The 14466-nt window shown below is 33.1% G+C and overlaps 1 protein-coding gene across 3 annotated transcripts in view; it reads right to left on the bottom strand.

Annotated features, from left to right (window-relative positions):
* Slf1 (SMC5-SMC6 complex localization factor 1) overlaps positions 1 to 14466 on the bottom strand; it is a 72293-nt gene that overhangs the window by 40394 nt on the left and 17433 nt on the right. For all 3 annotated transcript variants that reach the window (XM_046428649.2, XM_058574643.1, XM_058574638.1), the window contains exons 4-5: positions 14006 to 14246; positions 3648 to 3810 (exon numbers count right to left, since the gene is read on the bottom strand). In XM_046428649.2, coding sequence (XP_046284605.1) covers positions 3648 to 3810; positions 14006 to 14246 — 404 coding nt within the window. The remainder of the gene's footprint in view (positions 1 to 3647; positions 3811 to 14005; positions 14247 to 14466) is intronic.

Below are 14466 nucleotides of genomic sequence, written 5' to 3'. Positions count from 1 at the left end.
TACTAGACATTATGGCATATGTCTCCATATAATATAGGAAAAAATGGCTGTATCTAGTATATTTTATATAGTATGGTGTCATGTAAAAGACAGCCACTTATTCTAGTAGTAGTATAGTACGGTTCAGACAATGATATTGTTTCAGGATTGTTTCCTACCTTGGACTAGGTACAGATATACTCTGGTCTCCAGGTGTTATTCCAATATGTAGCCAAGGAATTTGTCATACAATTTGAATGAATTCATGAGACTGATATGCTAATCATAAGATTACAGAAAGCCAGAGAAATCAAGTAAAGAACAAGAGTCCTTTGAGGGCTACTTGGTTCTTAACTTGTACTTACACCATGATTCTTAAATAGTACTTCATAATCCTATGATTATCTACTACCTTATGGAAGGGAGATCTAACAAAAGAAATCAAAATTTATTCAAAAGAAGTAAAAATGTATTGAGTGTATAGCCTTAAATTTTGCTCTCATACATGACAGCTCTGGGATTTGGGGCAAGTTATTTAACCTCATTGTACCTGAATATCACCAACTATTAATGGAAAAATAAGACACACCAGAAATGAACATGAGGTTTAAATAAGATTAAGGGTATAAAATGCTTAGCATAGTGCCTGACACATAGTGGTTACTTAATAAATGGAGTAATAGTTGTACTAACAACAAGTGAAGCAACATTAAATATTAGTTTCACATAAAAAGGAAAGAAAACTAAGGCACAGGATAAACGACTTCTCTATAGTCACAACTAGATATTACAAATCTTGTTTACAAGTTGGTTGATTTAGATCAAAAAATCATATTTTTTTGTGTGTCTGGTTTGTTTCTATAATACTTTTCCAAAGTTTGTTTTATTGTATTTTAAACAGAGAGTCAAAAGAAGTTTTAAGTATTCCTTAGTATTCTCTCATTTTTGTGAAGCCTTCATGGATCAAACAACCGAGATATATTAATCATTTGTTCCTCCGTATTCCTCTGCTATGCAAATAGTTTTATCAATGCAAATTTCATACTGAACTGAAATTAATAATCTCTACATTCCTTATCCATCACTAAATAGTAGACCACTTCAAAGTCTGATATGTGGTTGCATTCATTTTCATATCTCTAGTGCATTGCATAGTACCTGGTACAGCAATAGTTTTCAATAAATTATCTGTAAACCTGAGCTAAATATATACCTGATTCTGTTTATTCAGAAGCTTTCTAAAAGGTGTAAGTAGGTTAAACAGAATTATTTTTTAGTGAGTGTTTTTTATTTTTAACTTAGTCAATTTACAAAGCTACTCTTCTGAGATGACATTTCAGAATACAGTCAATGAGGAACATTTTTATTATTCTGTGCAAAAGAGGAAGAAGAAAAGCAAGACACCAATATGAAGTTAACTTTCTAATTTCTCCTCAGAAGTGAGTACAATATCTTTTCTTTAGTTTACCAGTTATGAACCCTCAGCTGTCTGATCCAGAACTTAAAGAACAATGTGTTCTAAAACTAAGTATAAATTTAAATATTTGTTACTTCTGATTGATATTCTATTGCTGCTATCTACTATTTTAGCATCTAAATTCGAATTATTCAAAATACTGCAAAACAGGACTATGGGTAATACAAATACATCATACTCTAATCATTTTTTTGCATAGAGAAGAGAAAATTCAGACATATCTACTAATGATTTTCATTCTGTTGACAGTTAATACTACATTTAAACTATTTTAAAAGGTGTATCAGGATGTTTTTGGATACAACTAATAGAAAACCAACTCTCACTTAAACAATAGAAATGTATTATCTTACAGAATGGCAGTTTGGTCCAATGTGGTTTCAAGGTTTGGTTAACCCAGGGACTCCATCATCAGCAAGGATCCAGATTCTACCTATAAAATCTGCTATCTATAGGGCTAACAAGCTAAGGCTAGTACTCCTCATGGTTAATTACTAGTAGTAATTTAGGTTACATTCTTTCATGTTCACATCTAACAGAAGTTAGTCTGCCATTGGATCTCTTTCAAATGAGGAAGAATCCTAGAAGTTCTTACTTATTCCTCTTCATGCCTCATTGAACTGAATTGGTTCATGTGCTCATTTCCAGATCTATGGCTGTCAAGATTATCAATAGTCCAAATAGATCAAATTCTAATACTAATGGCAAATTTCCAATCCAAGTAAGTAATCTTGATGTTACTTACTAGGGAAAAATAATTCCAGAATGATAATTACTCACAGAAGACTCAAAGGTTTTCTTTACGTTAAACTAACAGGTATTACATGAGGACCCACTTGCCAGGTTCTATGTGAGATGACCAGGATATAATTATGGAAAAGACACACGATTCTTTTATTTTTTAAGTTGTAGATAGATGCAATACTTTTATTAATTTATTTTTATGTGGTGCTGAGCATTCAACCCAGTGCCTCACTCAGGCTAGGCAAGTGCTCTATCACTGAACTAAAACTGAGGCCCCCAGACATGATTCTTGATGCCAATTGTGCTCCAAGAGCACAGAGGAAAGATGATGAACTCAGTATGTTAGTACAGAAGGACAGAAGTGGTTTGATTCACAAAACATCCGAGATAAAATAAATAGGACTTAGTAGTTGACAAGATATGTGGAGTAAGGGAAAGGAAGGTTACAATGGTGATTCCCAAATCTCTGACATAAAGTATTAGATAAAAGGTGATGGAATCTGTTGAGATGAGAAACACGGAAGGAAATACTTTTTCCTAGATCAAGCCTGTTTGGGGATACACTGAGGTTTATTTTCTATTCTAAATGACTTATAAATTCTTCTATGCTTAGAGGCTTTAATCAGGCTTTAATCCCCATTCAAACAACTTGAGGGCTAGTATTTACACCAAGTATAGAGAAGGAGGTAGGGGAATAGGACAGGAAAATATTTCTAAACTCTTAGAAACAGCGCTCACATTTCCAAAGAAAAAATAATCCCCAAATCCTCATATGATACTATGTATTCTACTGCTGTTTTATTACACTCTAACATTAAAATGCTGAAAATTATTTTGTAGGACATACCACCAAAGTGCTAAAAATAAAAGTAGAGACTCAAAATAAGACAAAATTAAACTTAAGCTTTTTCAAAATATGTAAGTGGTATTCTTCAACATTTAAATAAGCGAAAACAATTACCTTAAAATATTATCATTTTAATGACTTTCAATCCCTATATGTTCACAATTTAGAATATAATATTAATATAAACAGTCAGTCCTCCATATCCATAGATTCCAAATCCACAGATTCAAATCAACTTCAGTTGGAAAATACAGTTAGGTCTAAGAAGGCTGCACCCATACTGAACATGCAGAGGCTTTTTTCCCTTGTCATTCTTCCCTGAAGAATATAGTGAAATAGCTATTTACATAACAATTACATTCTAATAGGTATTATAAATAATCTACAGATGATTTAAAGCACACAGGAAGATATATGTAGGTTATATACAAATACTATGCCATTTTACATAAAAGACTTGAGATCTGAGCACCCCTGGATTTGGTATATAAGAAGGATCCTAGAACCAATCCTCTGGGGCTCCAAGGGATGATTGCATTTCACTCTATGGGTACTTTACAAAATAAATACTAAAAAATGTCTACTATTTATCTTACTTACCTCTAAAAGAAAATCCCCTAGATACTGAATTGGATAAAATGGAGCCTTAAAGTTATCTTTTTCTTTCTCAGCATTGATTCTTGCATTACTGGCAATCACATGAGTTACTCCACTTGGTGAACTTTTTGGTAAAATAACATTTGCCTTTCCAGCCTCCAAAACTCTAAATAAAAATGTAAATGGTATAAAATATATTAGAAAAATTGAATATATTTAGTCAAATTATTCAAATCAATTACTCCTTGGAGCAGGAGTATAACTATCTGAAAGGAACTAATTCCTTTGGGCCACTGAGGATCACAAACAATAACTATTGCAATAATTTCTTAAAATATAGGATTTTCATAGCAAATGTTTAAGAAATCATACTATTCTTTCTGCCTATTCATTTCTTGATATGGGAAAGACTTTTATGAAGCAAGAATATTAAAGTATTTCCTAAGTATAAGCCAAGCGTTAAGCCCAAAAGAATAATGAAGAACGGCTAAGGAAGCAGATATCCTGGAAGGCAATATATACCCAAGGAAATCATTCTGGACCACAAAAAATGAAATCAGTTGCCAACCTTAAAAGTTCAGCCTTTAAAAATTTTTAGCTCTAGTCTATATTAAGGAAAAAAAATACATATAGACTCAGGCAGACATACACGTCCCATAAGCACTAAGCTTCTGCTTTTAGAAAGCTATACTGCTACCACCTAAAAATAAGGCCAAATAATCCACATCATAATTCTCTTTAAGCTCATTATCGAATCAAGGTAATAAGTCAATCAAATAAGTTAATTTCCAAAGAATGATAGGCCCCTATGTGAAAAGGATTGGATTTCTAAACCATTTCACTGTTGGCAGAGCAAAGGAAAGTGGTTGGTCATAAGAACACATAAGAATCAGTAAAGGGCTGGGGTTGTAGCTGAGTGGTGAAGTTTCCCTTGCATATGTGACTCACTGGGTTCAATCCTCAGTACAACATAAAAATGAAATAAATAAAACAAAGGTACTGTGTCCATCTACAACTAAAAATATTTTTTAAAAAGAACCAGGCAAAAATTTAAGACAATTGAAATGAAGAAGATAGTTTGTATACCAGTTTTGAAAAGCAAAGTCCCTGACCCAAGAAAGTATGCTCTCATTTGCCAGCTCTTTGGCATAGGCCTTCATTAAATGTTCATGAAAAATACTGGGGGCATGTCAGGAAAAAATACAAGCCCTCCTGTTCAGGACAGATGGGGACTGGTTGCCATTGAAGTGTATACATAAAACCAGGTCCCCTTCCCTGAGCTCTTCCTTCTCTACTATAAAGGAAAAGCCTTCAGATGTTTGGAGAAGAATAAGAAAGTTGTCTGCCCTCAGACCTAGGGAAAAAAATACAATGTTTTTCTCTTGAAGGGGAGGGAGTAAAACTTATCTCTAAGGAAGGAGCAAAAAAACTCTCCTGCTGCCCAGTCCCCCACCCCAAAAGATCCACTGTTTCTGCATGAGAGAAGCAAAAATCATCGCTATAAAGGAGAAACACAAATATCCCCTGGGAGCAGGATCTTAGAACAATACACAGAGATATAACACTGGGGAGAGACCAGAAACTCTCTCTTGCCGAAAAAGCCTGTCCACAGATAGTCAGATTTTGATTGTGGGGAGTGGGGCAGGAAGGCTAGAAACACAAATACTGAGAAAGCCCCAATCACAGGAACCAATAACATAGAGAAGGATTAAAATGAAAGCCTATCCAGAGCTGAGAATACACACTATCCACACTCGGCCTATAAATGAGTAAAAAGATAGATGGGAAGAACATAAAGAGTGTACTCCTGTGCCCTTTTAGTGCAGGAACTACCAAAAGGTTAAGGCAGAGCAAGAGCACTGATAAAAACCTTTCTAGTACCCACGGTCCCAAACTAAATACAAAGAAATTAGAGTTCACTGCTGTTAGCAGCAGAGATGCACTGAGGGTGACTATAACATTAACAAAACCCAAATCCAACTCAATAACTGACAAGATTAACTCAATCACCCATAATAGCCCCCTTATAGAAGAGGCAGTCCCATTTTTAGTATAAATATTATTCATCTTAGCCTGTATTATTCTTCTCCATGCGATGTCTAATATTAAGCAAAATGCATTAAAATACAAGATATCTATAGAACAGTTAAAAAAAACTTAAATCAAGAAATAAAAGAATTAACAGTATGGACTGGGATATAATTCACGTTGAAATGATCAGAAAACCACCTTTAAATAACTATGATTTAAAAGAACTTAAAGGAAAAGATGTACAATGTACATAAACAGATTGAGAACTCAGCAGACATCAATGAAAATGGTAGAAATAAAGGGCACTATATCAGAGAACAATTTCTTTAATAAGCTTATCAAGAGGCAGAAACAACAGATAAAAGAATTATTGAACCTGAAGATAGATCAAAATTTTTTCAAAAGAAGAACTGTACATGAAATAGTTATGGAACAGAATTAAATAGTCTAAAATACATGTCATGGCTAGGTGTAGTGGACCTCTATAATACCAGTGACTGAGAAGACTAAGGCAGGAGGATCACAAGTTTGAGGCCAGCCTCAGCAACTTAGGGTAAGACTATGTCTCAAAGTGAAAAATAAAAAAGGCTGGGTTGTAGTTCAGTGGTAAAATACCTCTGGGTTCAATTCCCAGTGCTGAAGTGGGACGAGGGGCAGAAGCCAGGTAATGGAGTTCCAGTGGAATAACAACACAAGATGAGACACATATAAAAAATAATGGCTGAATATTCTTTAATATTAATAAGAAAAAACCCAAATGTATAAGAAACATAAAATACCCAAGCCAACAAATAAACAAAATACACACATGTATATATACATCAGTATCAAAGTGATAAAAAATAAAGGTCAGGAGAAAAACTTGAAAGAAATCAGACAGAAAGACTTAAAAGAAACTACAGACAGAAAGAATGGCAGTTGATTTCTCATCAAAATTGGTACAAGATAGAAGACAATAAACAGAGCGTTTAACTACTGAAAGTAAAAAAAAAATAGTCAACCCATAATTTTATATCCAGGGTCTGTGTGGGAGAAAAAAAAATTAAAAAACTAAGTTTTCTCTGCTCTCACACCACAATAATCAACACAGAAAACTTCTGTTATCTCAAAATGTGAGAATTTATTTCTGTTAGCAAACAAGCAGTCAATTCTGCATCAGAAGATACCACCTGGATGTCCTCTAACCCAATTCAGTTCTGACAATGAGAACTAAAGGTAGTGTCAAATTCCACAGTTTGAGGGTTCAGGTCCTAGGATTGCCCTCTCCCCGAGTTTGGATGCTAACTGCTAGCCTCAGATTGTTTTATCTTTGCTTCTGACTGACCAACTATAAACCAGGGTTCAACTGGGTTTGATTAATTTGATACAGTAGCTCACAGAATTCAGAGATATGTTTATCATAAAGACTATTACAAAGGATACAGATGAACAGATGCATAGGGAAAGGCATGTGGGAAGGAGGTGGAGCTTCTGTGCCTTCTCCAGGCATACAGACTTTAGGAACTTCCATGTATTTGGCTAATCAGAAGCTCTCAGAAACCTGGGTTCCTTATGCAGGCATTGTTAGAAAGATATCTGTAAATTCAATTACCAATCAATTATCACTGGATTAAATTGTTTAAAAAAAGACACAGAGTGGGCTGGGTGCAGTGGCACATGCTTGTAATCCCAGCAGCTAAGAAGGCTGAGGCAGGAGAATAATGAGTTCAAAGCCAGCCTCAGCAATGGCGAGGTGCTAAGCAACTCAATGAGACCTTGTCTCTAAATAAAATATAAAAATAGGGCTGGGTGTGGCTCAGTGGTGGAGAGCCCCTGAATTCAAATCCTGGTACCAAAAAAGAAAGATACAGAGTGGCCAGGTTTAAACAAAAATAAACATGATCCACCTATATGCTGCCTACAAAAGATTCACTTCAATCTTTAAAAACACACATAGACTGAAAATGAGAGAATGGAAAAGCATAGTCCATGCAAAAAAAAAAAAAAGCACGGCTGGCTATACTTAGACAAGAAAGATAAAGTCAAAAACTGTAAGAAAAGACCAATAAAGTCATTATATAAAGATTAAGGGGTCAATTCATCAAGAGGATATAATTGGAAGTATACATGCACCTAAATATATAAATCAAATATTAAATAATCTAAAGGAATAGATAAATTGCAATACAGTAATAATAGGAGACTTCAATATAAATACTTTAATACTTCAACAATAGGCAGATAATCTAGAAAGAAAAAAAACATTAGATCTGAACTATACTTTGAACCAAATGACCTAACAGACATATACAGAACATTCCATCCAAACCAATATAAGACATATTCTTCTAGAATGTACTCAATACATTCTCCAGGATAGTTCTATGTTATATCACAAAATAAGTCTGAACAAACTTAAAATCATTACCTACTGTCTTTTATAAACACAATGATAAAAAGTTAGACTAAATCAGTAATCAGAAATCTTTAGAAAACACATAAATAAATGGAAATTAAACAATATATTCCAGGACAAACAATGAGTCAAAGAAGAAATCAAAAAGAGACATCAAAAACATCCTGAGACAAGAGCTGGGGACACAGGTCAGGGGTAGAATGACTATCTTGCATGAATGAAGCCCCGGGGTCAATCCTGAGCAAAGAAACACCTTGAGACAAATGATAATGGATATAAAACATACCAAAACCTATAGAATGCAGCAAGAACAATATTGGAGGGAAACTTATAGCAATAAAAGCCTGCATCAAAAAGAAGAGAAATTTCAAATAAACAACCTATTGTTACACACCAGAGTACCAGAAAAAGAAGAACTAAATCTAAAGTTCGAAAAATGAAGGAAATAACAAAGATTAGAGCAGAAATAAGTAAAATGGATACCAGGAAAAAACAAAACAAAACAATAAAACCAAGAGTTGGATTTTTAAAAAGATAAATAAAATTGACAAACCATTAGCTACACTACAAAAAGAATAAGGACTCAAATGAAGAAACTCAAAGGTGGGGAAAAAAAGAAATTATAAGTGATACCAAAGAAATACAAGTCATAAAAGACTTATGAACAATTATATGCTAAGAAATCAGAAAATCTAAAAAAAATTGATAAATTCCTGGACACACACAACCTACCAAATTAGGAATAAAAAGAACACTTAAACAGACCAATAAAAATAATGAGACCGAATCAACAATAAAATCTCCCATCAAAGAAAAGGCGAGGATCTAAAAGCTTTATTCTTGTTTTCCACCAAACATTCGAAAAACTAATATTAATTCTTCTCAAACTATTCCAAAAAATAGAATAGGAAGGAATTTTTCCAAACACATTTTATAAGGGAGCATTACCCTGAAAACCTAAATCAGAGGGACACAAAACAACCACCACAACCAAAAAAGAAAAAAAGAAAACCACCACACCTGTATCCTCAGGGAACAGAAATACAAAAATTCTCAACAAAATAATAACAAATTAAATTTGACAAGACTTTAAAAAGATCATTCACCACGACCAGGAATTCAAGATGGTTCAAAATATACAAATCAATAAACATGGTATGACATTAACAGAAAAAAAAAGATCGTATCATTTCTGTAGATGCAGAAAAAGTATTTGACAATATTCAACATCCTTCATGCAAAAAAATTTAAGTAACTGATGTATAGAAGGTGCACACATTAACACAAAAAAGGCCATAACACATAAACCCAGCTAACACTTTACAGGAAAGGGTTGAAAACTTTCCTTCTATGATCTATAATCTGGACAAGTATGCCCACTTTTACCACTTCTATTCAACATGGTACTGGAAGTCCTGGCCAGAGCAATTCAGCAACAGAAAAGAAAAAAAGCACCCAAACTGGAAAGGAGGCAAATTATTTCTGTTAGCAAAGGACATGACAGAAAAATCCCAATGAGTATCCAAAAGCTACCTGAATCAGTCAACAAATTCAAAAAAGTTGCACAGGATAAAAAACTTAACATAAAAATCAATAGTGTCCTCTATATTACTATGAACTAGCTGAAAAAGAAATTAAGAAACTTTCTCATTTTCAAATCTATAAAAAATAAATGTAACCAAGGAGTTAGAATCTCTCTCCAATAAAAACTATATAAAATTTACTGATGAAAGAAATTAAAGAGTATACAAATAAATGGAAAGATATTAGAGGCATACTGTTAAAATGTCCATAGTACCAAAATCAATCTATAGATTCAATAAAATCCCTATCAAAATACAATGATAGGACTGGGGTTATAGTTCAGTGATAGAGCATGTTGCCAGCATGTGTGAGGCACTGGTCTTGATTCTTAGCACCATATGTAAATAAGAAAAATAAAGGTCCATTGACAACTTAAAAAAAAAAAAAAAAAGGACAGTGACATTTTTCACCAAACAAGAAAAAAAAAAATCCTGATGTTTACATGGAAGCATAAAAAGACCCTGAACAGCCAAAGCTATCTTGAGTAAAACAGAACAAAGTAGACTGTATCACACTACTTGACTTCAAAATATACTACAAAGGTATAGTATCACTGGCATGCAAACAGACACACAGATGAATGGAACACAACAGAGAGCTCAGGAATAAGTCTATGCACTTACAGCAAACTGATTTTCAACAAAAGTGTCAAGAAAATACAATAGGAAAAGGAAAATCTCTTTAGTAAGTAGTATTTGGAAAATTGGATATCTACATATTGAAAAATAAAATTAAAATCTTATCTCATACCATATACAAAATCAACTCAAAAAAGATCAAAGACTAAAATGTTAAGGCTTGAATAGTTTACAAAACCACTCGAAGAAAAGAGAGGAAAGACTTTATATTGGTCTGAGAAAAGATATGACCTCAAAAGTCCAAGAAACAACAGTAAAATAGACAACTAAGATAACATCAATCTAAAATTTCAGACAACAAACAGTATAAGAGAAAATATTCACAAACTATACTTCAGGTAAGTGGTTAATATCTAGAGTTTATAAGGAATTCAAGAAACTATAGCAAAAAAGCAAATAACCCTTTTTAAAAAATGGGCCGACAACCTAAACAGTTACTTCTCAAAAGACAAACAATAGTCAACATGTATATGGAAAAAATGTTTGACACCACTAATCATCAGAGAAATGCCAATCAAAACCACTTATCACTTAACACTTGTTAGAACTGTTTTTATCAAAAGGAGGGAAAAAAATAAGTGATGGCAAGTATATGAAAAGGGGGCTATTACACATTGTTGAGGGGAATGTAAATTTGTACAGCCATTATGGAAAACATCAAAAACAGAATTACCACATGATACATCAATCTCACCATATATATGGGTATGTATCCACAGAATATGAAATCAGTATGTATAAGAGATAGCTGTGTCTCCATATTTATAACAGCAATATTTATAATAGCCAAGATATGGAATCAACTTACATGTTCACCAACTGCTGAACACCTACATAATGCAACACTGCTCAGTCATAAGAATGAAATTTTGTCATCTGTTACAACGTGGATGGAGCTAGAGAATGTTATGTTAAATGAAATAAGCCAGTTATAGAGACCAATACTACATATTGCATGATTTCCCTCATATGTGCCATCTAAAGAACTGATATCATAGAAATAGTGAAATGGTGGTTACCAGATATTTGGGTGGTTAGGGAGATGGAAGAAGGATGGGGAGATGTTAGTGGAAGGATATATAATTATGGTTAGATAGGAGGAATATATTTTTAAGTGTACAAAATAGACACACAGACTGGATAAGTAATTCCAGGACCAAGATGGTGGGAGAGTATTGGCAGGGGGACAGACAGAAGAGATAAGAAATGAATAGCTACCAATGATCATGAAGCTTCTCTTTAATGTGATGATAATGTTCTAATATTTACTGTATTGTATTGATGATTCAAAAACTCTGTGATCATACTAAGAACTACTAGATTATACACTACAGTGAATGGCTAAATTGTATGTTAATTATATCTCAACAAAGCCATTTCATAAAAAAACCAACTACAGAAGTCAATGAAATAACAAAACTAAAATAATTAAATTTTAATTTCCAATTTTTTTTGCTAATATGTAAGAAAATAATTTTTATATAATGATGTTATCTTGTGATCTTCCTAAATTCACTAATTTAAGTATCTTTGATAAAAATCTTAATGTCTTTTTTGTTTGTTTGTTTGTTGTACTTATTACACTGGCTTACTAGCACATCTAGTAAATTGCTAAATAGAAATGGTGAATCAGCAATATATTAAAAAGGCATAATCCACCACAGTGAAATACAGTTTATTTCAAGAATGTAAGTTTAACATTTGAAATTCAATCAGTATTATTCACCATATTAACAAACTTAAAGATAAAAGTGAATTATCTCAATAGATGCAGATAAAACTTTCAAAGAAATTCATTTACATGGCTTCCCAAAACAGAAAGATCCTAGGAATAAATTCAACAGAATATGTACAAGATTAATAAAATGAATCTATAAAACATTAATGACAGAAACCAAAGAACACTAGGAGAGAGAGTCTACTAATAAGAAGACTCAATATTTCTAAGAACACAGTTCTCCCAGTATGAACACTGTAGGTAAAATACAATCCTAGCTTGCTTTTTTCACAGAAACTTACAAGCTGATTCTAAAACATATATGAAAATTCAAAGAATCCAGAATCACCACAACAGTTTTTTAAAAGACACAGTTGAAGGATTTTTACTATTTCATTTGAAGATTTACTATAAGCAATAGTAATCAAAACAGTATGATGATGGTATATGTTAGACATACAGGTCAGTGTAACAGAATAGCAAGTCCAGAAATAGACCATACATCTATGGTCAATTGATTTTTGACCACAGTGCCAAAGTAAATGCAGAGCAACTAAACTCTCTTCCACTGCAATTGGGAATGTAAAATGGTACAACTACTTTGGAAAACAGTTTGCCATTTTCTTATAACGTTAAACATGCAATTGTCATCTGAGCTAGCAATTTCATTCTCAGGTATTTCCTAAGAGAAATGAAAACATGCCTATATGAATACTCATACTCAAATGGTCAAAGCAGCTTGGTTTGTTTTGTTTTGTTCTGTCAGAAAAACAGCTGTGGAGGGGAAGGGGATGAAGTAGCCATGGGCAGAGGAATCAACTGAACTGTCATATAATTATAAGGAAAGCCTCTCTTACTCCATCTGTGCATTAGAGCCAAAGTAGCCCTTCGATTATACCTACTGCTGGAGAGAGGTTCCTTTATATCCCAACATGAGTCAGTCATTAGATGCCCACTGCCCTCAGGTTTGGGGCATAACCTTGGATAAGACAATTCTCTTCAGCACAATTATGACATTTTGTCATAATTCAAGTATCCTTATGTATGGTTCTGTTCCTGTCCCACTGATTCATTTGTTGATCTTTCTAACAATACCACATTATCATAATCACTAAAAAGGAGCTTTATTCATATTAATAAAAATAATAAAATGTCCCAAGTGCCCATTAATAGGTGAGTGAACAAACAGACTTTAATACAGCAATAGAGTAGAATACTAAACAGCAACAAGAGTGAATGGTGATACATGCAACATAATTTCAAAAATAGAGTACTAAGCACATGAAGCTAAAACAAAGTGCGTATTCAGTATCATCCCAAATATATGAACCTCTAAAAAAAATGACAAATCTAATCTGTAACTATAAGAAGGAAACCAGTGATTGCCCAGTATTTGTGGTCCAGAATTAAATGTATAAGGTCACAAAAGAACATTATGAGTGTAAATGTTACAGATCTTGATACAGTGAGGGTAATATAGGTGAATTCCTATCCAAACTTATTAAAGTGTACACTCAATATGGGTGCATTATCCATATCCATAATCATTATCCATAAATTACATTTCACTAAAGACAATAAAACGATCCCCTCTTAAAAAAGAATAGTAGCAGACTTGTAATACTTTTTAAACAACTGAAAGGCTTCCAAAAATATATAAAAGGCAAAATGAAATTAAACTATGAAAACACTAAGAACCATAAAGATAATACTACATAAACCTAAAAAAGGGTTCTGATAACATAATACTTTACTAGCAAAAATTTAAGAGGTTCAAACTTGGCCAAAAGAAATAACATGGAAAATAAAGGAGATCAAATAGATTTTGTTTTATTAGAGACATATACTTAAACATGCAGAATGGCTTACCTAGGGGATCAAAAAGAAAATAATCACAGCTCACATTTAGACTGAACTGATAACTGCAAAAATACAATAAGGTATTCATGCCAAAATTGTTTTCTTATTCATTGCTTTAGCTTTTATGAGATCCTACCTTACAAGAGAATCACTTCGTTTATCGGCTCTAACAAGAAGGACAACTTTCCATCTGTGGAAGGCTCCTGGAGCACCAGTGCGTTTCAGTTCTTCACGCCATCTTTTAGGTGCAGATTGCATTTGAGGTGAATAATGGGAGTCTTTTTCAATTTTATATCCCCATTCATAAGTTGTTTCATCAAGCCATCTGCCACTTTTGGCACTATGAATTATGTAGTCTTTAGTCAGTACCCACTTTCCTAGAAAGGAAATGAACTGTTCATCACAGAGAAATTTTGGTTCAAATAAAGATCAAATTTCAAATAAGTCAATCTTTGTCAACATGAGATTCTTAGGCTATACTGCCAACATAATCTTTGAACTATGTTTTTCTAAATTTTTGAGAGTGAAGCCAATAACATCACTGAACATTGTATGTAATGTCTTCAGTGACAAATAATTATAATTTTAAATATTACT

Source organism: Marmota monax, unplaced genomic scaffold (assembly GCF_021218885.2).
Source record: "Marmota monax isolate L192 unplaced genomic scaffold, Marmota_monax_Labrador192_F-V1.1 WCK01_AAM20220418_F8-fsc00018, whole genome shotgun sequence".
Taxonomy (NCBI): Eukaryota; Metazoa; Chordata; class Mammalia; order Rodentia; family Sciuridae; genus Marmota; species Marmota monax.
This window is presented reverse-complemented; position numbering and strand designations above follow the sequence as displayed.